The sequence below is a fragment of the Zonotrichia leucophrys genome, chromosome 5 (genome assembly GCF_028769735.1).
Source record: "Zonotrichia leucophrys gambelii isolate GWCS_2022_RI chromosome 5, RI_Zleu_2.0, whole genome shotgun sequence".
In the NCBI taxonomy this organism is placed as follows: Eukaryota; Metazoa; Chordata; class Aves; order Passeriformes; family Passerellidae; genus Zonotrichia; species Zonotrichia leucophrys.
The window spans coordinates 12580002-12601999 of record NC_088175.1 but is presented as its reverse complement, the minus strand read 5'-3'; the positions used below and the strand labels follow the sequence as shown (position 1 = coordinate 12601999).

The window sequence follows — 21998 nt, the reverse complement described above, 5'->3', positions numbered from 1 at the left end:
CAAGAAAATGGAGCCAGGGACCACTTGCAATGGTGCAGGGAAGTGAAGGAGGCTTTGGCTTGGTATGGAGGAAAACATTTCTCTGTAAGGATAGTCAGCAGGCAAACAGGTTGCCCAGTGGCACTGTGCAGCCTCCATCCTTGAAAGTTTTCAAGATCCAATTGGATCTTGAGCAATCTCAACTGACCTCATAGCTGATCTTGCCTTGAGGGCTTTGGACTAGAGACCTTCAGAAGTCCCTTTATAGTCTGAATTGCTTGAAGATTGTGTATTCAGTCTGATACAGTTGGTTTAACTGTGATAGATTTATACAATGCCAGATATGCAAGAAATTTTTCACTACCTCTAGGAGCAGAAGTGATCTGACACTACAAAAGACCAATAGTGATTTAGAGAAAGTAACGTTCATCTCCCACCTTCCTTGTCCAAAGCTAAAGTAATACATTAGGAAAAACTAATCCCCAGTCCCTGGAAGTGAAGAGTAGTTTAAATATTATGTAGACATGATAATTACACATTAATTGGTGATAAACCTAAATTTTTTTCCTGTCAGTATTTACTCAATTTTACTAGAAGTTTTCAAGTAGATGCAAGTTCCAGCTTTTTTACTTACAGTAAACTTCATCTGGTAGCTTTTCTTTTGGTTTTTTTGGGTTGTGCAATAGGCTGTTCGTTTGACATTTATTCCACTTACAATATTACTGTCTAAGTGCAATGAATACATCATTTTAATCATAAAAGTACCATGAAAAAGCCATGGAATTTTCTTTTGTTTTCTTGAGTGGTGTCATTGTGATCACCAGCAGCAGCTGAAAAAAGTGTGCAAAAATGGATTTTATTAAGTAGGCATTCTAAAGATGATGGTGTAATAATCTGTTTAATTTTTAGGAGATGTGCATACATCTTCCAAGTTCATTTTATTTTAATCTATCATTTTTCAGCTTCATAATGCTTGCATGTTAATCTAAGATGTGGCTAGATTCAGCAGAAGCAAGAAAGCAAAGGTGTCAAAAAGATACACTTACTGCAAATTTACTTTCATTGTGCAAAACATTGATTAGCTTCATAACGTGTGTAAGTTGAGATAGTGTAATAAAATGGAAATCTGGATATATGTGTCAGAGAGAAAATGTTTGTGCAGAATGAGGTCGTCACGGAGTATGAATACACTTGTATTGTTGTTTTTATTGTTTGGCATTTCCATTCCTTAGTTTCTATTTTCTCTCTTTACAGGAGCTTGATTCTGAATACACTGTGTTTCAGGTAAAGTTCTTTCCATGAATTCAATCATTAGATGCAATCATTGAGAAGAATTTCTAATACTCTGAATAATACTTGTTTGTAGTTATGTCCTCAATAGCATAGTTTTTTTGTTGTTGTTATTGGTAAGGCATTACTTTTGATAAAGGGAAGATTTTGATATTTTGAACAGGCAGCTTTTATATTTGATAGAATTTTATTTCTCTCATATTTTTCCTTTATCTTTTTTCAGCAGTTCAGTGCTTTCTAAAAGCTAAATTGAATCTACCTTGAACTGAATGACCTTCATCTGCAGATGAGATTAGGAAGAAAACAATGTGTATTCACAGGCAGAACAATGTTTGTGCTCTTAGGACTCACTTTCATGTTTTGTTTAATGCATGGAATGGTGGGCCCCTACCCATGCTCTTCCTGCTCTTGCAGCTCAGGCTCACTGCTTGCCTTGTGCAGTCCAGTAGCCTTGTAGGTGCATGATGATGATTTGCATAAGTGATGGAAGACTGAGAGTAATTAATTAATTTTCCCTCTGCTCACATTAGCTCTAGATTATTGCAATGGCAAGAGTAGTATTGGGCAGGTGATGGCATCTCTTGGCTCCAGCCTACAGTCAGAAGAGATTAAATGCAATGTGAAATGGCATTTTTAAATACAGCTCCATAACATATTTTAAAGGTCTTTACTCCATGAATTCATGCAGGTTGTTTACATGGAGAATGGTTTCACTGCAACACTGCTGGATATCTTCTTGAGTGTAATTATTACCCTTCACAATGTAGTTGTGTTCTGGGGTTTTCATTGTGTATGGAATAAAATTTATTATAATAGAAAGGATTATTGGGGAATACAAGCTCTTGAAAAAGTATGTTACCATGTTCAGAGAAAACAAAGTCTATATTTTTAATTTGGTTTTTGTACTCTTCAGGATCAAGAAGAAAATACTTGATTCAGTTACAAACTTCACAAAAACTGAGTGAAAAACACTCTGTCACTTCTCTTTCTGGAATTTAGACTTACATGCTGTATACTGTATACTTATTTACTGCATCACATTTCTGTACCTCTTTAATTGCTATTAGGTATTGTAAATTTTGTTCTGATTATGAGTTAAGCAAGCTAAATTTGTTATGTTGTGAATATGTGGGTCATCAGAAATTAGCTCCCCTTTCCTTTTCCTATCATATAAATGCCTTTTTATAAAAATGTAGTTTATCTTCATAAGCTCCAGACATGGTGCTTATCACAAAATACAAAATTATCAGTCCCACAAAGAGAAAGCAGATAATCTGTAATCTACAAATAGATGTTTAATTAAGGAATACTGTGTGATATTTGAATTTTTTGTTGGCTGTGAGGCCTTGGACTAGGAGCTTTACACTGGAAGAGATCCTAAGGAATCTATTTTTTATGACAGATATTTGCCCAGTAATGACAAAGAGACATGTTCATTTTAAAAACTCATTTTCACATGGTAGTTAGTGGGAAAATTACAATAATACACTTATGCCTATGTAAAGAACTGACCTCAGTTTTAGCAATTAGTGTAGAGGAGTTACTACTTCTGATTTCCAGGAAAAGATCATTACTATGGGCAGGTTTTCTTATTTCTAGTAAGAAATTAGCCTGTGCTTGGCTATGCAAGAGCTCTAATTGGAGGATATTACCTGTAGAGACATGGTCATGTTGACTGCAGATGTACATGTCTTTGAAAAGAACAGAGTAGTGTGGGATCTCAGCACCTCAGGACTGAGGTGCCGAGTCACCGAGACCACCCTTGGGGGGCTCGGGAGTCCTGGAATGTTGCCAGAAGTGCCTGGTGGCTGGACTTTGATCCTACACAGGAGACGACACCTGTATGAGGATAGGAGGATTTCACCGGGGTGAATGGTGAAGGGATTAGTTAATTAGAGGGTGAGACACAGGGTTTAGGATTTCTGTACAGGGGGGTTTAGAGAAGTAAGATGGAGGAATTGGGGCGTGTCCTGTCCTTCTTCTTCTTCTTCTTCTCCTCCATCTTCTGTGGTGATGGTGGCACTTTGGGATTGGTCATTACTAAAAGTGCACCGGACAATAAGGGGGAAAAGTATTGGGGAAAAATGATAAATATTGTACACGTAGCTTTGGGTATAAAGATAGGTGACTGTCCGGAGGGCAGGACAGTGTGCTCATGGCTGGCTGCTGAGCAGACCTCTGTCGGGCCGAAAGAAAATCTTTTAGATAAACAATTAATAAACATAGAGACCGAAAGAAGAACTGAAGCCTCTTCTCGTCCTTTGATACGCGGGCTGCCCCAAGGCCACTCCGGGCCTTTCCAGGCCCTCCAAACAGCTGAAAAATGGGACAGAGTAGCATCAAGGTATTAAAAATTCAACAAACTAAATACTTCATAGAATAATGAAAAGCTGTAAAAGGTGTTGAACATCTAACAGAAATCTCAAAATTACTTGAAGGATGTCATCCTCCTACATAAGAATAAACTAAGAGAAAATAAAACAAATGTGGATTATGACTGTCTGGCCTAGATTCAGATCATCCTGCTGAATTCTCTTTTCTTCATTCTTGAACAAAAATTTCCAATTGTGGTTGAATCAGCTGGCTGACGTCCTCCTTCTGCTTGGAAGAAAGCACTTTTTAAAAGAATAATTAAATATTTCAGCATCTTTAGATACACTTTCTTTTTGATTGACACAACTTTGCATAGAAGTATAAGGAAAGTCTAGAGGAAATGACAGAGTGAATGAAAAGTGTCTTATTAAATGATTACTTAAATTATTAAATAAACTTGAGTTTCAGATCTTCTCATACCTCTTCCTTAAGGAACAAACATTTCCATGTGTTTGACCTTTATTTCTGTTAAGACAGTCTGTTTCTATTTTGAAAGGTCTCCTTAGCCAATATTAATATGCTTTTCCACCAGATTGCTGTACTCCATGTTAGAAAGGAAGCAAAATCTAATTATTTTGGCAGTGATTTTTACTCTGGAAAAAAAAATCTGTTCAATATCTGATGGAAGATCAGGGATTGGTCTTGTGACTTCCTATATCATGCCAGTTCTATGAGTACATTACAAGCATATCAAATTATCAAAGTGGTTGGACCTGCACTTATACCTGCGTAATACCTTTGTTGGTATTTCCATATGGCTGCTATTGATTTTTCTTGTTTTCTTTTTTCTCCCCACCGATTTGGTGTCTTCACAGTCTACACTAAGCTTGTCACATAGGCTGGAGTTATGCTTGCCTTTCCATGCTGCTCAGATTATCCTCCAAGACATACAGTATAGTAATTTGTCAGTTCAGGTCACTAAAATGGATTTCAATGCTCTCATAATCTGAAATGCCTGGGGTGTATATTTATACAGTGTTTTACAGCTGATGCTTTGAACAAAGGACTTAGTCTCCTTTTATACCTCCATCAGACAGATGGATATACTCAGCTGTTTTAAGTCAATACCTTATTCAGGCCTAATAAAGCTGTGAAGTGAATAATAAAGAAATTATAAAATTGCTGATTAGATTATTTACTTAGTGTCTTGAAGACATTTTACTTTTTACTTATCCTTATTCAGGCTGCCTGGAACCTGAAGACACGGGCTTTGACAGAAATGGTGTATGTGGATGAAATTGATATGGATCAAGAAGGAATCGCAGAGATCATCCTGGATGAAAATGCCATTGCTCAAGTTGCACGTAAGATTGACTTTCACTTCAATACATTGATTCAACAAGAGCTCTTTGGGCCATCTCTTTTGTCATCTAGAATTGAACAAACTGAGGTGACCTGATACAGCATTTCGTATTGGTAAAAAAAGCATTTTAGATCGTTTTATGGCAATGTTGAGATCCACTGTGTGTTCTTGATGTAGTACTTAGGCCATTCAGATGAGAGTTCAGACCATGCTCAATTGTGTTTCATCAGCTTTTCCTCTACATTTGAGGAAATGTAGTGAGGATGCAAGTGGTTACTTGATTTTTCCACCAATATGTTGATTTCTTTTACTCCTTACTGGCTTCTTTAGGCATTGTGGGAAACTAGAGAAAAAATCTGTTCTCGGTGTACTGTGAATTTTATCCATATGCCTGTAGTGTAGACAACAGTCAGATACCACCTTTTGGCATAATGTCCTGCCAACATTATCTGAACTGATTTTCTTTCTTCTGCTTTTCTCTACTTAATTTTTCTCTTCCTTCGCCAAGCAGTTCTTGAGCTCTGACATTGTTTCTTCTATGCAATTATTTTTCAGCTTCGTCAATTGGCTTTCAAGTGGACAATAATTAGTTGTCTTCCACTACTTTTTTGGCAGTATTTATATTTTTCTCTGTTTCTTTAGTACAGTTCACGTGGAAGTTTTTATGTAACTCATTAAGCGTAGCTCTCAACCATGTACCATGTCAAGAAATTCAAGGGAAGAACTGAACATAGACCAAACTGACACTTAAAGTGTTAAAAGCTTTTCTTGTCTGTATGGGTGTAGGTAATTGCATATCTATCTTGTTACAGTTTTTAAAATTTTCATTACATGCTCAGTCACAGTCAAGCAGTACTGGAGATGTGTTTATACATTGTGATCAAGTAATTATGGATATCTGTCTTAAAATTCCATAGTAATAAAATCTGGAGTTTAATTTGATTTTGCGTCCCCTGTGGTAGAGATTATCTTCCAAGAAAAATAATTTGATGAATATTATTTAGAAATAAGGCATTCTGGAAAAATATATTCATGCTATGTTGAAGCTGAAAAAAAGGTGACCTTCTGGATAGTGTGTCACAGATTTCAAAACCAAAGAAAATTATTACAATAGTGTAGCCTCCACTTCTGTATCATTGAGATAAGACTTGGCTATTTGTGCTTCAAATCTGCTAGATGTGCCTGAACTAGTATATAATTTTTCAGCAAGTATAAGAACTTTCCAAAGATAGAGAACTCCCTGCAGTCTTTTGTAAATTATTAAATTTAATAGATTTTATCAGTGTGCCATATCTTTAGTGGGAACTATTAACTGTAACTCCACCTGTTGCTTCTTTGTGAACATTTCATGCCTGATACAAAGTTATTTTCAAAGGTATATTTTCCAAGTAAGTAGGTAAATCTGTCATTAAATCATTCAGTGATCTTTTCTTTGATAAGCTGAACAACCTTCTCATTCTGAGCTATATATTTTAATTTTTGAGTTGAGTCTTGAAAGTCTTTTCTTAAACCTTTCTATTTATCCATTTGTCATTCGTAGTCACCAAACCAAACAATGATCCACTCAAGTGCAGAAAACATGTTTTTCTTCTAGACCTTGATTTTACTTTCTTTATACTTCTGAGGTGTTCGAATGTTGCACTTTTGCATAAAAGGTAAGCACAGAAATCACTGAACAGAGTGCAAGGACAACAGAGTCAGTGGTGTCTAGGGACAGGACCAGAGGCAGTGGGCACAAACTTAAGCTCAGGAGGTTTCTTCTGAACATCAGGAAACATTTATTTTTAACTATGAGGGTGACTGAGAACTGGCACAGGCTCACCATGGAGAATGTGGAATCTGCCTCCTTAGAGCTATCCAGAAACCATCTAAATAAGGTCCTGGGCAGCTGGCTTCAGGTGTCCCTGCTTGAGCATTGTTGCACCATATGACCTCCACCATCCTTTGGTTCTGTGATTACTCCACTTGTACACTTGACTTAATAAAAATGGGTGCTGATGGTTTGTGGGCTTTTTCTTTTGCTGTAAAAGTGTGTTAGCCATAGTTGGTCTTGACTCAGGTCTTCATTGTGGCAGATGTTTCAGGATATCCTCCTCCACTAAAGTCATAGTTCCCAAACATAAAACTGTGTAGCCACACCTCTCATATTACAATTGGTATTGTCTATACTTTGCCTATTAAGCAGTTTAAATCTTTCTGCATCAGTTACACGTCCATTTCAGTTTTATATCTGCCCTTATCTTAGTTTCCAGATTAAACTCTCTTGATTATGACTTTGCTGTCAGTCATGAGTTATTAAATAATTACTAAAGTATATAGGATCCATGGGAAAAAACTACTTTTCTGTGGTTCCTCTTCACACATATGTAATGATATCTTTCTTCTTATAATTTTGCTGTGTTAATTTTCCATCAATCTTGTTTATTAACGAAAATGTCCTAGAGCACTGTTTCGCAGAAAAATCCATTATGTTACTTTTGGACTATTAACACCATTAATTTTCTCAGGTAATATTCTAATCATGTTTAAATGTGTTACCTTGACAGCATATTTTTCAGAAAGTTGTACTAATTGGCATTATGGATAATCACAGCTATTTCATTAACTGGGGAATTAAAGGAATCATCTGCAGTCATCACTAACTACTGAAATTTCACTCTTAAATTCTGACACTTCTAATGGCAATATGCACTGCTGTGGCCTTTTACATCTATTCATAGCTAGTTGGCTTGGGAATTCTCCAAGTTAGGACTGAGTTGCCTGGGGTGAGGTCAAAGGAACTGTAATCATTCTCCCAGTGCACCAAAAACTCAAAACAATTGTAGTTATTAAAAAAACATGTCTGAAAAAAGGAATTTTAATGTCTTGCCTCTTTTATATTACAGCAATAGTTTTAAAAATAGTTCAGAAAGTGAAAGAGTAATACATTTGTCTGCTAGTCTAAAAATTTGAAAGCCACTTTCCTCATTTCACTGAAGAGTGCCTAGTTACCATGTTAGAAACTCTGCTGAGTGAACTGTCCACCCTTTCTGTTATGGAGTAAAAACTTCAAGATTCATAGGACTAAATAAGGCAAGTAAGCAATAGAAATCCTGAGGGTGTCCAGCGAAAAGAGAGAGAGTTTTTAATTTATTTTAGCACCAATTGCATGCTTAGTTGGTTTTGCCCAGGAGATCATGGTTAATAACTTCTTTTGTATTACTTAACTTTAAATACAGCTGTAGTCAGGTGGCTGCTTACGGTTTGTTTTGGGGAGAAAAGAAGAAAGTCTATCTATCAGTTTATCTTCAGTTCTTGTAAATATTTGCAATAAAAGCAGTTCATAAGTATATAGAAAATGCGTAGATGACTAACAATGATTTGTCAGTAATTGTCTGTGTCAATTTAAATCTCATTTCTTTCTCTACATAGTAACAAGCAGTGAAGCAACTGCAAGGTATAGATCTTATATGTTGCTTTTAACTGAGTATTTAAAACCATCTCATAGACATTCACTTAGCAGATTAGAACTGCCCTATCAAATGCCGGTGAATGCAAATCTACCTGCAGGAACTAGTAATTCTTAATGATCCACTGTCAAAACAGAAATATGTGAAAAGGGGAACCCTTCATCAGTTCGCCTGGGCTCAGGTAGGTTCAGGTTGGTTTTCATTGATGACCTTTGGGTATAGACGAGTTCACACTCTACAGTGCTCTAAATTGTAGATGGGGATCTTACCAGGGTCTAATGTCATGAGATAACACTCTCCATCTGCTCTGTAGGTGAAGGTTTAGATTTACTTACTCAAGTCTGGGTGCCAGATAGAAAATATACCATTTCAAGTTAGCCTGGTCTCATTGTTTCAGTAACCTTTTACCTTTAGCACTGTGTGATGTTTCTAAGATCTTCTTGACAATTTGTCAATCCCAGTAGGAATTCACGCAGGCACTTGTTTGGTCCCCCCAGGTGGGATGGAGAAGAGAATGGAGAGGGTGAAAGAAAGAAAACCTTCACAGCATTCATTGTTCAGCAGGTTTCTTGCAAGAGTCTTTCAAATTGTCATTAGTAGAATGCAATATTTGGGGTTTGTCTTCTTTGTCCCCTTAGTTTGAATAAAGAAATTTCTGTCTTACTGTTTATCGTAAAACACAATCATGTTTGAAGTCCTCTGGACAAGGGAGTAATATCTCAAAGTGAAGTGAGAAATGCTCTTATTTTGTAGGACCAGGAACATCTTTGAAACTTCCTGGAACTGGCCAAGGTGGAGGCCCCAGCCCAGCTGTTAGGTATGTGATAGTTTATTTTTTAAAATGCATTGAGTTCAAAATGAACAAATCACTCTGAAAATGAAATGCTTTGGGTATAACTGTTCAAATTCTCTATCAATAAATACCACCTGACATAAGGATAATGTACTTGTCACCTTCAGGCCCGTAACTCAGTCGGGAAGGCCCATCACAGGGTTTGTGAGACCCAGCACGCAGAGTGGGCGGCCCAGCACCATGGAGCAGGCGATACGAACGCCCCGGACAGCTCTCACAGCTCGGCCCATCACCAGCGCCTCGGGGGGGTACGTCAGGCCCGGCACGGTGAGTTGCTCGCCTCTCTTCCCTGAGTGGAACATTTCTTGTCACAGTATCTGGCACACTGACACTGTAGTTTACTTTAAAGCTGCCTCTAAACTCAAGTTTGAAGGAAGCAAGTGGTTTTAGTTTTTTAAATTTTTTTCAAAATAGAGTTTGAAAATATAACTTCTTGTGCATTTGATAGTCTGGTTATGTAAAGAAATGTGCATAAATTCAAAAGTTCACCAGGATTCATATAAATTCCTGACGGGGTCTCTGGTGTCGAGGTGACCCCAAGCTGTTAGAAAGTCTCTTTTCCCAGCCCTGAGACCGAAGAAGAAGACAGAATTCCTTGGCTGTCATTCTCAAGGTTGTTTATTTTTTCTTATCTAAAGCATTCTTTCTCTGACCCACCAACGTCTGTCTGGCAGGTTGGGTTGAGGCACGCTGACCGCCTTGGGGCGGTTTTATCTTTTTATAGTAAAAACTACGTGTACTTTATTTACAATAATTTTCCAGTACCTATCACATATGTTAGACAGTTTGTCTCTACTCTAAACCAATCCAAAAGTGCCACTGTCACAGCAGATGATGGAGGCTAAGAAGAAGAAGGAGAAAGACTGGACATGCCCAGATTCCTCCATCTTGCCTCCTGAACCCCCATTCGAAAAACCCCAAAATTCTACATTTTCACCCGGTGGTAAATTCACTGTCATTCTGTTCAAACTCTTGTGGCTTGTACATCTTCATACAAAGTTGGTAGTTTGGTTTTTTTTCCCTGGGCTAAAATCAAAGGCACAGGTGTTTTTGACTCCGTGACAAGGTCTCTGAGCCCCCCATCAGGGTCTCGAGTCGTCCAGGGCAGAGGACTTTCCTGGTTTCCAACAAATTCCAAATTCACAGGCTCCTTGAGACAAGTTTTTATTAATGGAAACCAGTGTAAAGACTGTGACATAATTTCACCGTAAGTGTCTACTACAAAACAATTGATAAGCATTCAGTGTCTGTCACTTCGAAAGATAAGGAGAATAGTCTATACTAATTTATCCCATTCTGGCAAAAGTAATAAACTGCAACCAGCATGAGTATGTAATGGTTTATCAACCTAGTTACAAAACAACTAATAATGCCCCTAGACAAAAAAAGGACACAAATGACCCCTAATTTTAACACCCCTCATAATCTTCCTCCTACTCATCAACCTTCTAGGGTTACTACCCTACACATTCACCCCAACCATCCAACTATCTATAAACTTGGCCCTAGCCTTCCACCTATGATATTAAAATCACATTAATGGCAAAGTGTGGCATCTTCTCACTACTGCAGGTAAGAACTAATCTTCCTAAGTATTTCTTGACCATTTTTTTGGTTATGTATCCCAACTTCCAAGCTACATGCTTAGGCATTGTATGGAAATAGTGGGGATAGAGAATAAAAAGGAAGAGTTGGTATTGCACAGTAGAGCAGTGAATCTACAAATGTTTTGTTTGGAATTTTGGTGGTTTTTTGTATACTAATAATATTTTGAAAATGTTCAGGAAAAGTGTAGGGGATCTTCCCACTTAAAAAGCTTCTCTTTCCCCCTCAGGCTTCAATGATAACAAATCCAGATGGCCCTTTCATAAATCTGTCTCGACTGAATTTAACTAAATATGCTCAGAAACCCAAACTGGCAAAGGTATGTAACAATCTTAGTTAGTGTTGTGAAATCTTTTTCTTGTTTTCTGGTATCATTCTGATGTAACTGTACATGGGATTTGAGATAAAAACAATGATGAACATTGGTTTAGATATTAACTCCAGAAAAATAGTGTGTTACTCACCTTTTGACAGTGTTTACCAGGCTTGAAATTGAAGCTATTTCTAAAGAGGTTATGGTGAAATTATAATCTAGGAAAATATTCGTATGGGAAAAAATGTTCCACTGGTAAATAATTTTGAGCTGTGCATCTAGGAGTGATGAAGGGCAACTAAAAAAATAAAAAAGAAGCCAGGAGCAAAAAACCAGCAGAACCTTCCTTAATGCCTGGCAATGTGGTTCTGTGTACAAATAGATGGCAATCCTGGCCTAAAAATGTTCACAATGTTTGGATTTTTTTCTTTGCTTTTGTGGAATGAGTTAAAACTTTTTATGTAAAAGGTACCATTTTTTGTTCAGAATACTTCTTCATTTTCAGTTAAGATCATCTGATTGACAGCCAATGAAACTATCTGACAATAGAAGAGGTTTTTGCAGGCTATCCACCCAACTCAGAGGTTTCAGCTCCGAGTGGCAGGGAGTTGAAAGTTGTGAGATTTATCTTGCCTTTCAGTTGAATCTTTCCCCAACACAACCAGTTAGCTGTATGGTTGAACATGTTTTCTGTGTATAGTGTGTTCATAAAAAACAGCTGTTGGGCTGAGGCCAGCAGCTCATTTTGCACAACGTATCAAGGAATTATTTCTAGGGAGCACAAGGTATCAAACACACTCTAGGGAGTTATATTTGGCTCTCAGCCTAAAGGTGAACAAGCCACTATGAATTTAGTCTATTTTGAGAAACATAATGGTGAACACTGTTAAGAAAACTGGTAGTATCTGATAATGTGCTGGTGGAAATATCTCTTCCAGTCCAAAACTTTGGTTAAAAGTTTTTCATAAGCAACCAGGAAATTTCATTGCTTATTAAAGCCTGATCTAGACTGGTGTAGGGCATTGCATTTCAGTGTGGTTTTCAAAGGAAATAAATCCTGTGTAATTGCACTGTGTCCTTCCCCCACTGCTTGCATCATTGTCCCTTGGCCCCTTAACCAAACTAGGTAGAGGAATAGGTATCAAATATAGTAAGTTCTAGTCTGGTGAGGTAATCAAAGACTTCCAGACTAACATTTGAGGCAGTTACAAATCATTTCATTATCAGTGCTGAAAAAATAGTGCATGCTTTTTGTCCAATTATGTCCTTGCCAGCAATCAGCCAGCAGACACATTTTTATAAATCCATTACAGTCTGGAAAATAGAGGGAATGTAAGAAACCTGGGAAGGATTAAGAAGCACAAGACACATCCATAAAAACTAGGCTTAGTTCTTCTGCTTGAAGACAGCTAGCTTTTAATTGTGCTTGCTAACTACATGCTATCTAAGTAGGTAGGTTAGCTTTCAGAGGAAATATTCTCAACAACAGCTCTCAGGAATGAGAAACATACATATTTTTAACAATTTTGGGGTTTAATTAGCATTTTTGTGGCAGATTTGTCTTCCTTCAATTTCATATGAAAAGAAGCTTAAGCCAAAAAATGTAAATCAACAGTCATAGAAACATCCATAGGCAGCAAGTGTACTTGTCAGTATTATGAAGCTAATACATTATGACATTAACATTTCACACAGAATGTAAGATCTAAGTTTAAATTTGGAGCTACATGGATTTATAACTTTTTTTTAAAGAAAGAGCAGTAAGGCTAAAGCCAAAGCAGGAGGTGAGAATGCAGACTGCACTCTCCGTTAAGAATAATTGATTAAAGTTTCAAAGCTTTTGAGCTGTCACTTCTCCCAGTGCATAAAGGTGATAAACCTTGCAGCTATTGAATTCACATAATTAGCCAGTCTATTCATGTTTGTATATTAATACCTCCTACATACTTCCTTCTTATGTGTTTGAAGAGTAGCCTGACTGTATCTTTTTTAAAGTTAGATTATCTGTCTGAGGTTTTCCAATATTTTGAAGTATATGGAAATGTGGCTTCTCTTTGACTAACATTAACCATGTTGAAGACTATCCCAGGAAACACCACAGTAGATGTATAAAGTATCACCTGTCATGAGAAAAAGCCCCTGGTAAATCCCAGTTAGCAACTGTTCTCTGGTATGAAGCAGAAAGTTTTATCTTTTTTAGCTTGTGGATTTTTAATAGACTTACTAAGATAACTCTAGATATTTTTATCCAAGTGAATGTTCAGCCACTTAAATCCCTTTGAAGGTCAGAGTCTGTGCATAACAGCAGTAAATTCCTCATGCCAGCCGTGCAAGAAAACATCTTTCTTGTCACTTCAGATTTACACACTTTTACCGAATGCTTCTCTGTTATTGAACTAGAGGAGAAAATGTTCCACTACTCCTTTATTGTCTATTCTTTTCTTGTCTACCTATTCTAAGCACCTTATAAATGTGTTACTATTTTTAATCCTTTAATGTCTTTTAATCATCTGTTTGGAGTCTTTTCTGACTGAAATTAGAAGAAAAGTAGGTTGTGGTTTATTTTCCTCACATGATACGACAATTCATTAGTAATTCTCTAGTTTCCTGAAGGTAAATATTTTAAGAATTTTGTCTAAGAAAATCTGGCAGAAGGGTCATGGAAGCCCTTAGGAGGCTGAGTTCTTGTTCTGTATTTCTTTCCTCATGGGGCAATATTTTCTCCTGGTGTTTTAGAATGAATTAAACAAATTTAGAAAAATGTTCTGTTCTTTTGAAGCAATTAAGACCTGGGATTTGGATGCAGAAGGTCAAGGTTCAACTCAATTGAACCTTGAGGTACTAGCACCCGTTATACATTTTTGGAAACAGAGGCTTCCAGTCTCCATTTAGTTATCCAGTATCTTTCAATGTCATTTTATTCACTGAAAATGCCACCCCCATTGCCTGATATAGACTCATCTAATATTCTAGTGCAGATCAACTACAAGGTGGTATGACTTAATTAGCTTTGTACAGGAGGAAACAAAGCTGCAGTTGTTTTGCTGTGTAATTGCTGTGGCCTTATAAGCAGTTAACCACAGCACAGCTGATGAATGTGACTTCTTTAAGCTTTGTTATTATGATGGTTTTTTCAGAAGCACAGTACTATTAGCATTTATTTATCATTTACAAACAACTTTTAAAATATTTTTTGCCTTTACAGATCCCAAAATATTGCAGAGCTTAAAATATTTTTTCTCCAAAGGCAAAGTTTTTCAGCTTGCATTCTTAATAAACCTGTATTTAATTTAAGTAGATTTACCACTATATAAGCACCTGAGTGTCCATTGCAAAAAGCTTTTTTTTAGATCACTGATTAGTTTTAGAGTTAAGAAGTCATTAAAATTGTACCAGATTCTCAAATATATATTCACTTTCAAGTTACAGCTGCCTTTTATGTTTTAAAGTAAAGTTAAGCACCAAAGATAAGCAGCAATTCTGCTAATCTTTTGCAACAGATTAGGAATTAGGATGCTTTCCTGTGATGACAATATAGCACATCTATAGTTTTTGTCTACTGGAGTCTTAAATGTAAATCTCAGCATTTGTTATGTGTGAATGTAATTGTTTTCCTAAAGAATTAATTTCTGCTTAGCATAATCAAGATTCTATACTCCTCTGAAGGAATATTATCAATTTTTTCTCTTAAAATATGACAATGTTTTAAATATTCTTCCGGCAGGCATTGTTTGAATATATCTTTCACCATGAAAATGACATAAAAAATGTAAGTAACTCATGTTCCTTTTTCAGATTTTATTATGAATGATTGAGTTATTTCTGTCTGTATTCTGCCAAACTAAGGATCCAAGTAGAACATCACAAGTATGGAAGTGAAGCATTAATAGTTGTTTAAGAAGGAGAAATCCTTTCTTACAGGGGAGATAGTCAGGAATGAAAATTGGCAAATATCAAGATATGGATTGGTATCTTTTTTGAGAAGCGAAACATTCTAATTCTTGAAAGTGGGTCCCTCAGCTATCAATGAAAAGGTCTCTGAATCTAATGAATTCATGGTAAGGGGATTTATTGGAGCCTGAGTGGTAGCTGAACTGCCTGGAAAGTTCAGAGTCCTGAGGCTTGAGTATAAGTTATAAAAGACTGTCCATTAATTAAGGAAGGTGAAAATACCTGACAGGTATCGTTGAACATCACTTGACATTTTTTACTCCTGAGATGATTGCTTATGCATTTTGGGTGAATAAAAAGAAAGTGTATTTGGTGAAACTACATAAAAATAAAATATCAATAGGATTTTGGAGACTTGTTCTAGAAATGTAAATCTGTAATGCTGAGGTGTTTTGTGAAATCAAGAGAAAGATTATATTGTCCATACGATTGTCTGTAACATTTATTCTTCAAATATTTTCCTAATTATAGTTTCCCTCTTAACCCATCCAAAAGTTTTCTTCTGTGGTTCATATGTTACTGCACTGAATGGGAAAGATCAAGTTTGGGTACATAGCGTTTAAGCTTTCAGAAAGAGATAACTGTTGCAGAGGTTTTTTGGCAGTTCACCCAGGGAAAGGATCTCTTTATGGAATTAATAAAATGTCAGTATATTTCATTGCTATCTATGTGCACCCACTTGAAATGGAATCAAAATGTTCAAGTTTTTTTGAAAGAATTTTATGTCAATAATGCATAGTTGACTAAACAGTTATTGAACTTTCTGCAGCACTACTAGCTGGTGTGCAATTAGATCTGGAGTTAAACTCTCCAGTTAATCAACAACACACACCAAAAATATTTTGCTGTTGTTGACATAGCTCCTAATAATTTCCAAATGTACTGCTATACAAAGCTTTTTAATCTAGTATCAAATTATTAAAGCTGTACACTGTCAATTTATTGCATAGCATTCTTTCAAGAGGATTGATTTGTAGTGCACTATTAATCCAAAATATCATTGAAACCGTAAGTGCAAGTGTCAGAAATATCAGAGAGAAATGGAAATTAACATTTACATAATCCAATACTGAATATGAAGGAGGTACCTGGGTTTTAGCCCACTAGTAACTAAGAGTTTATGTTTGTTGCTGAAAATTCAATTCACTAAGAATAAAAGGGACATTTGATATGATGCTACATGTGCCTACACTTTAACGACATGCAGCCTCTGTAGGCTACACATACATTCATATAATGCAAGTAATTTTTAAAAGAACTCCAAAAAAAATTGGAAGATGTTTCTGCACTGTACTGCATGTATTTTGAAATCCTTGCTGAGAATCCCAAATCACTCTCTTGCAGGAAGAGTTCTGTATATGTTTTTACCCACCTGAGCCATTTGAATAAATACTTGCAAGCAAAGAGGTGTCAGCTTAATCACCACCATTACTGTGTAATGAAAGAGAGATCAGTGTTTGGTTAATGATTTCATCTTATTGGAAGAAACTATTGCTGGGAATTGAATTCCCACATCACAGAATGAGGTGTCTTTATAATGTAATGTGTATCTCTGAAGTGATTTGTTTTAGCTGTTCAGTTTGCTTTCTCTCATTTGCTTTCACTGATTCTTTTCTGATGTGCTTTCTACACCATTTGCAATGTAACTCCATTCTCCAAACTGTTCTCCCTTCCTGTTAAACCTCATCTGCATTAATTTTTCTTTAAAAAAAAGAAACACTTTAATGTTTGCTGAAATGTGGCTGCATCACTGTTTATTCACCTCTCCTAGCAATGGCATTTCACAAATTCAATATCTTACATCTCCCTGAAAATAATTTGGTCACTTAGGGTTTATCAGAGAAACAGCACATATGTTAACTTTTTAAAGTTTATCTGGCTCTTGCTTGATTACTTGTTAGAACATTCACTGACATCTCTCACATCTTTGTATTTCCTGTGTGATAATGGACTTTCTTAAAACCCAACACTTTTCTGCCTGAGATGAGATGAAAGCACTTGAAAGGCTTGGAACCCTGGGAAATTGACTTAAGTTTGAAAAGTCTTTACTTTGGGCTTTCTGCATGGATAGAATACTACTTCCTGCAGTTTTGAAAATAAAACACAAAGCAGTAGTGACAATATCCTTTCCTTGTCAGTGTGCTGAGCTGGAACAGTCTGTACTCTTCTCATTTGCATTATTATTTGAGAAACAAAGGCAGTTTTATTATTTATCTTCTGTTTTATATTCAGCCAGTATATAGGAAGAAAAAAAAGACTCAGCAATTTCAGTTGAGAAATGCCATTAATCAGTGTGCATTCAACGGGATAAATAATGCGAGGAAATTGGTTCGAATTAAAACTAAATATATCTGTAATCTATCAATTATCAGAAACATGGGGATGCAAGAACAGAGAAGCAATGAGCTTTTCAGCACTTGAAAATATATTCAAAAGTCTTTTGTCTTATGTAATGAAAAATTAAACACTTGTCTGAAGAAAATACTATTTCTGTATCCATTACTGTTCTTGACTTGTTTCCTTTTGAACACATGTACTTAATAACTGACTTTCTGTACTCCTTGAGCTATTTCTAAAAGCCATTTTATGGGCTAAATGCTGTAAGAGCAGGGCAGTTTCAAAGACTTGTCCAGAAATAGTTCAGCTGCTACTTTTTTCAGTAGACCATGACATTGTATTTTGCCATTTTTCACAGGTAGGTAATGATGGCAAAACACTTTGTCCTGAGGAAGCACAAAGATTGTACAGTATATACTTGTGGGCAGAAGTCACAACTTCTCATTTCTCCTTAGTTCTTCTCAATACTTTGTATTTATACTCTCTGATAGAAATCTATTTAAAATGGAATTATGTCAGATCTACAAAATATAGAAATCCAGACTACACTCACCAAAATAAATTGTGCTAAATTGACTATGGCTTATGTAATTTCCTCAGCTATTTTATAGACTATCTCATGTTGATTTGTCTACAAATAAGACTTAAGTCAGTGATTGTTGCTGGGAAAATTACTGCTATTCAACAGCACATGAAAGAAGCAGCGGATGCTCACTATTGTTTCCATCTATCTAATTTCTAGGTGCACACAACACTCTGTATGAAATTACTGTTTCAAACAACTGAACATTTACCAATTTAATTTTGTAATATAATAGTAAATTGCCACAAGCCTACAGACGGTTTTATACTGCCTTACAGCTGGTAGATAATTTGGAAGTCTTAGTTATAATACAGTTTAGCTAAGGGAAGTAATGGTAAAAAAAAGAAACTCAGAATCATGCTAAATACAATTAAAGAACTTACACTGATTTTCATTCTTTAAAAAAACCTTTTTTTTTTAAAGAAACAAAAAATCAACCAAGTATCAGGGTTTTTAGACATTTTTATTTTTACAAACATAAGAACTGGGAGTAAAATAAATTTGTTCTGAAAAGCTTCTCAAGGTTAAGATTGTTGTTGAAATGGGCTCTGCATTCTTGAGTATGCTAAGTGCTCTAGACAGTAACAACTTCAGCTCATCAGTATGTCCAGATGATGAGTTATATCCCAAAGTTTATTAAAACTTTCAGGACAAGCAGTATAGGTTTTCAACTGATATACATATTGCAATCAAAAATCCTTAAAAGGACATATCAGTGTCTGCCAATTCCAAGTCTATCCTGTTTTTCCCTTTCAGTTATTAATATGACTACACCAATGTCCAGCAACACACAGGAGTGCAGGACAGACATATCACTACTGCTCTTACAGACTGATTTTAAATTAACATGTTGTGCTGATTGAACATTGATTTGTAGTCAAACTGTACAATTAAAAACTCAAATTTTGCAGCAAACTGAAATTTAAATATGCTAGCAGTTCGTATTGACATGGCAAGTTGAAAGGTTTTACTTTTAAAAGACTATTTTAGTCTATTTACTAATATTTCAAGGGCTGCATTGTCAAAAGATTTTTTTTGTAATACCAGCAAAAGTTTTTAACTATTAGCACACACAAAGCCTTCTCGGTGAAACACTTCTAAGAAGTATTTGTAACTTTGGTAGGATTTTTTTTGCTGAAGTTATTGTAATCATTTGTAAAGTATCAGAAACAGGATCTTCCTTTCCTTTTTCATTAATTGGAAAATATAAAAAAAGGATTACATTTCAAAAGCTAACTTCAAAATGAAGTAATGCTGTGTTTCTTGATTCTAGTAGAAGACCCCAGGAAGAGTTCAGGATCTGCACTGACAAATAAACTGCTGATGTTACTGTCTACTAAGCCTAAGGCAGTCTTAGTTCCCATTTTCCAATCACAGCCAAAATTGTTAGCCTTGCATAAAACAGTTATCAGAAGCAATTAGGGTACCAGAAAGAAACCTGAATGTGTAGTTGCAGAAGGGATCATTTTCTGAAACTCAGTCCTCCTTCTTGAGCCCTTGCCATCAGAGAGCTCTGAGGAAAGCTCTATGGAGCATGGTATCGTCAGTATGATCTTTACCCCTCTGAAGTGGCTGCTCCTGCTGCATTAGAAGCAGGTGTGGTATTGACAGTCACCCACGTTGTTTATACATCTGTAAGTGCAACAGAAGTAACCAATGTTTTACCATCAATTACTTTCACAGATTTTCCAGTACTGGGACAAAATTGCTTATGTACCTCCCCATGAAAGGATGAATCTGTCCAGAAGGGTATCCAGACCATTTGTCTCTTGAAGCAAGCTTATTCCCCATTATAGTTGTAGCATCCAAAGGCCCTTTGGGCAATTTGCAAAGACATTGAGAGACAATGGGCAACCAAGATAAGAGCTGCCATCTAAGGCCTTCAAGGATTCTACCTAACTTGAAGAAACAATTAATTCAGAGTTGTAGGTTTACCTGAGTTTTCTCTCTCCTGTCACAGAGGCAGGGAATAATGACAGCTGTCTCTTTATCTTAGGGACAGCACTGATGCAACTACTTATCTTGAATTGCTACAGAAAACAAATTCTTTCATTCTCACAAAGCCAAAGGAGAGGAACATGTCTAAATTGTCATATCTCCACTGACTTTTCTTCATTATGTCAGATCTAAACCCATTGACTGCTTGCTTCATTTTGCTAGCAGAAAAAACAGGAACCCAGTGTAGGCATAGATGTCACTAAATTGGGCTTTTACAGCATTTCAATATTCACATTGATTTTTCCTGGAATTATTAGTTTCTCTGCTACTGAGGGACTGGTGCACAGAACTTTTCCATATTATTCCTAATAGATAACTTGTTCCTAAGTTCTGTGGTATGCAAAATGTTTACCAAAAAAAGCAGGCAAGAAAGATTGCTTCTTTGTTATAAAAACTCTGAGCTAAAGCTTTTTACCCTACTTCTAATGATACCCTGAAAATATAACAAACATATGGCTTTGATATGTTCTGAGATTAAATTAAATTTGAAATAAAAAGAAACACAAGCATTTCTATGGTAGGTTGTGGTACAGAAAAGACATATATTTGTTTACCAGAAGTGTTGAAATTATAGCTAAAACATGAAAGGCCATAGATTCTGACTGTGGTGGCTGATCAGAAAACATTGATTAACTTAGCTGCTTTTCCAATATACCAGATGAAAGAGATTTTAGACCTCCACTATCTTCAAAAGATATTGGTTTCTTAGAATATTTCTCTGTTTTCCTGTAATAAAATAATTGTTTACATTATAAGAAGTCTACATTATAGACTTTTTAAAGGAAAAAATATTTATTATTGTACACATTTGAGAGTTTCCAGAAGTGATGACAACCTGATATTAGCCATGAGATGAAAATTTCTGCAGTATTTCAAACTCACTTATTTCTTCTTTTATTTCTTTACTTTATCTTGGTTTTAGCAACTTTTACTGAAAAAGGATGGTAAGCTTGGAAAATGTGTTTGTGCTTAAACAAATAGTGTATTCTGAAGTGGCACTGCAGGAGTCTGATCAAAACAATTTTCTGTTTTCTCTTTGATTTAAAAGAAGCTGTTTGGATTGCTTATTTTTATAGGGACAATGCTTTCAGCTCTTTTGTGCACTGAACTGTAAAAGTAATAAACAAAAAGAAGTGCCTCCACCTCAAGTTAACTGGACTTTTGCTCAACATTTTCTCTTTACAAACATCTTTACTGTGTTTTCTTTGTGTAAACATTAATTTTAAGATGATGGGTTTCTTTTGGAAGGCTCTAGATTTGGCAGCCCTTGCCACTGAGTACGCACAGTTCAAGGACTGGTGGTGGAAGGTCCAAATTGGAAAGTGCTACTATAGGTAAGCCATTGTTCATTTCCTTTGTGGTGAGTGATTGTGAGTGCAGAACCTGTACTGCTGAGTGTGTTGGGCAATGCTGAACACTGAGAAATAGCTCAGAAAGTGTTTTGTTGGGGAGTGCTGTGCTTACAGTTAAATCTCCTTTGATGCACAAGGGGACCGCTGCTTGAGATAAAGGCATCCATAGTGAGTAACTGAATTAGTTGCAGTTTTGCCTTTGTTAATAATTATTTGGAAAGTCAGTCAATAAATGCAAAGAACTATTGTTAAAACAGACCACATAAAATAAATTAGTTTGAGAAATAATCTGTCAATGAGGACTTCAGATTGATGAAATAATACAGAATAAAATATTCATGTTACACACTTTCTGCCAGAATTACATTGCCCAAGAAGTACCAGTTAAAAATATGATGAGGCTTAAGGCTGGCACCCCATACACAAGCATCAAATCAGAATAGGATAATGAGAAATATTAGCAATTCTTAAAGCAACTACCCACCCTTTCCTTCTTCCTGGACTCAACTCCATTCCCTGTTTTCTCTACCTCCTCCCTTCCCAGTAACACAGGGGGACAGGGAATGGAGGTTGCAGTCAGTTTGTCTCTGCTGCTTCCCTCAGGTGGAGGAC

General features: G+C 36.1%; 1 protein-coding gene across 1 annotated transcript in view; it reads left to right on the top strand.

Annotated features, from left to right (window-relative positions):
* Window positions 1-21998, top strand: part of TTC8 (tetratricopeptide repeat domain 8) — a 41841-nt gene that overhangs the window by 4817 nt on the left and 15026 nt on the right. Inside the window, exons 2-8 of the mRNA XM_064714884.1 lie at window positions 1234-1263; window positions 4826-4946; window positions 9148-9211; window positions 9355-9514; window positions 11082-11171; window positions 14890-14934; window positions 21283-21368. Coding sequence (XP_064570954.1) covers window positions 1234-1263; window positions 4826-4946; window positions 9148-9211; window positions 9355-9514; window positions 11082-11171; window positions 14890-14934; window positions 21283-21368 — 596 coding nt within the window. The remainder of the gene's footprint in view (window positions 1-1233; window positions 1264-4825; window positions 4947-9147; window positions 9212-9354; window positions 9515-11081; window positions 11172-14889; window positions 14935-21282; window positions 21369-21998) is intronic.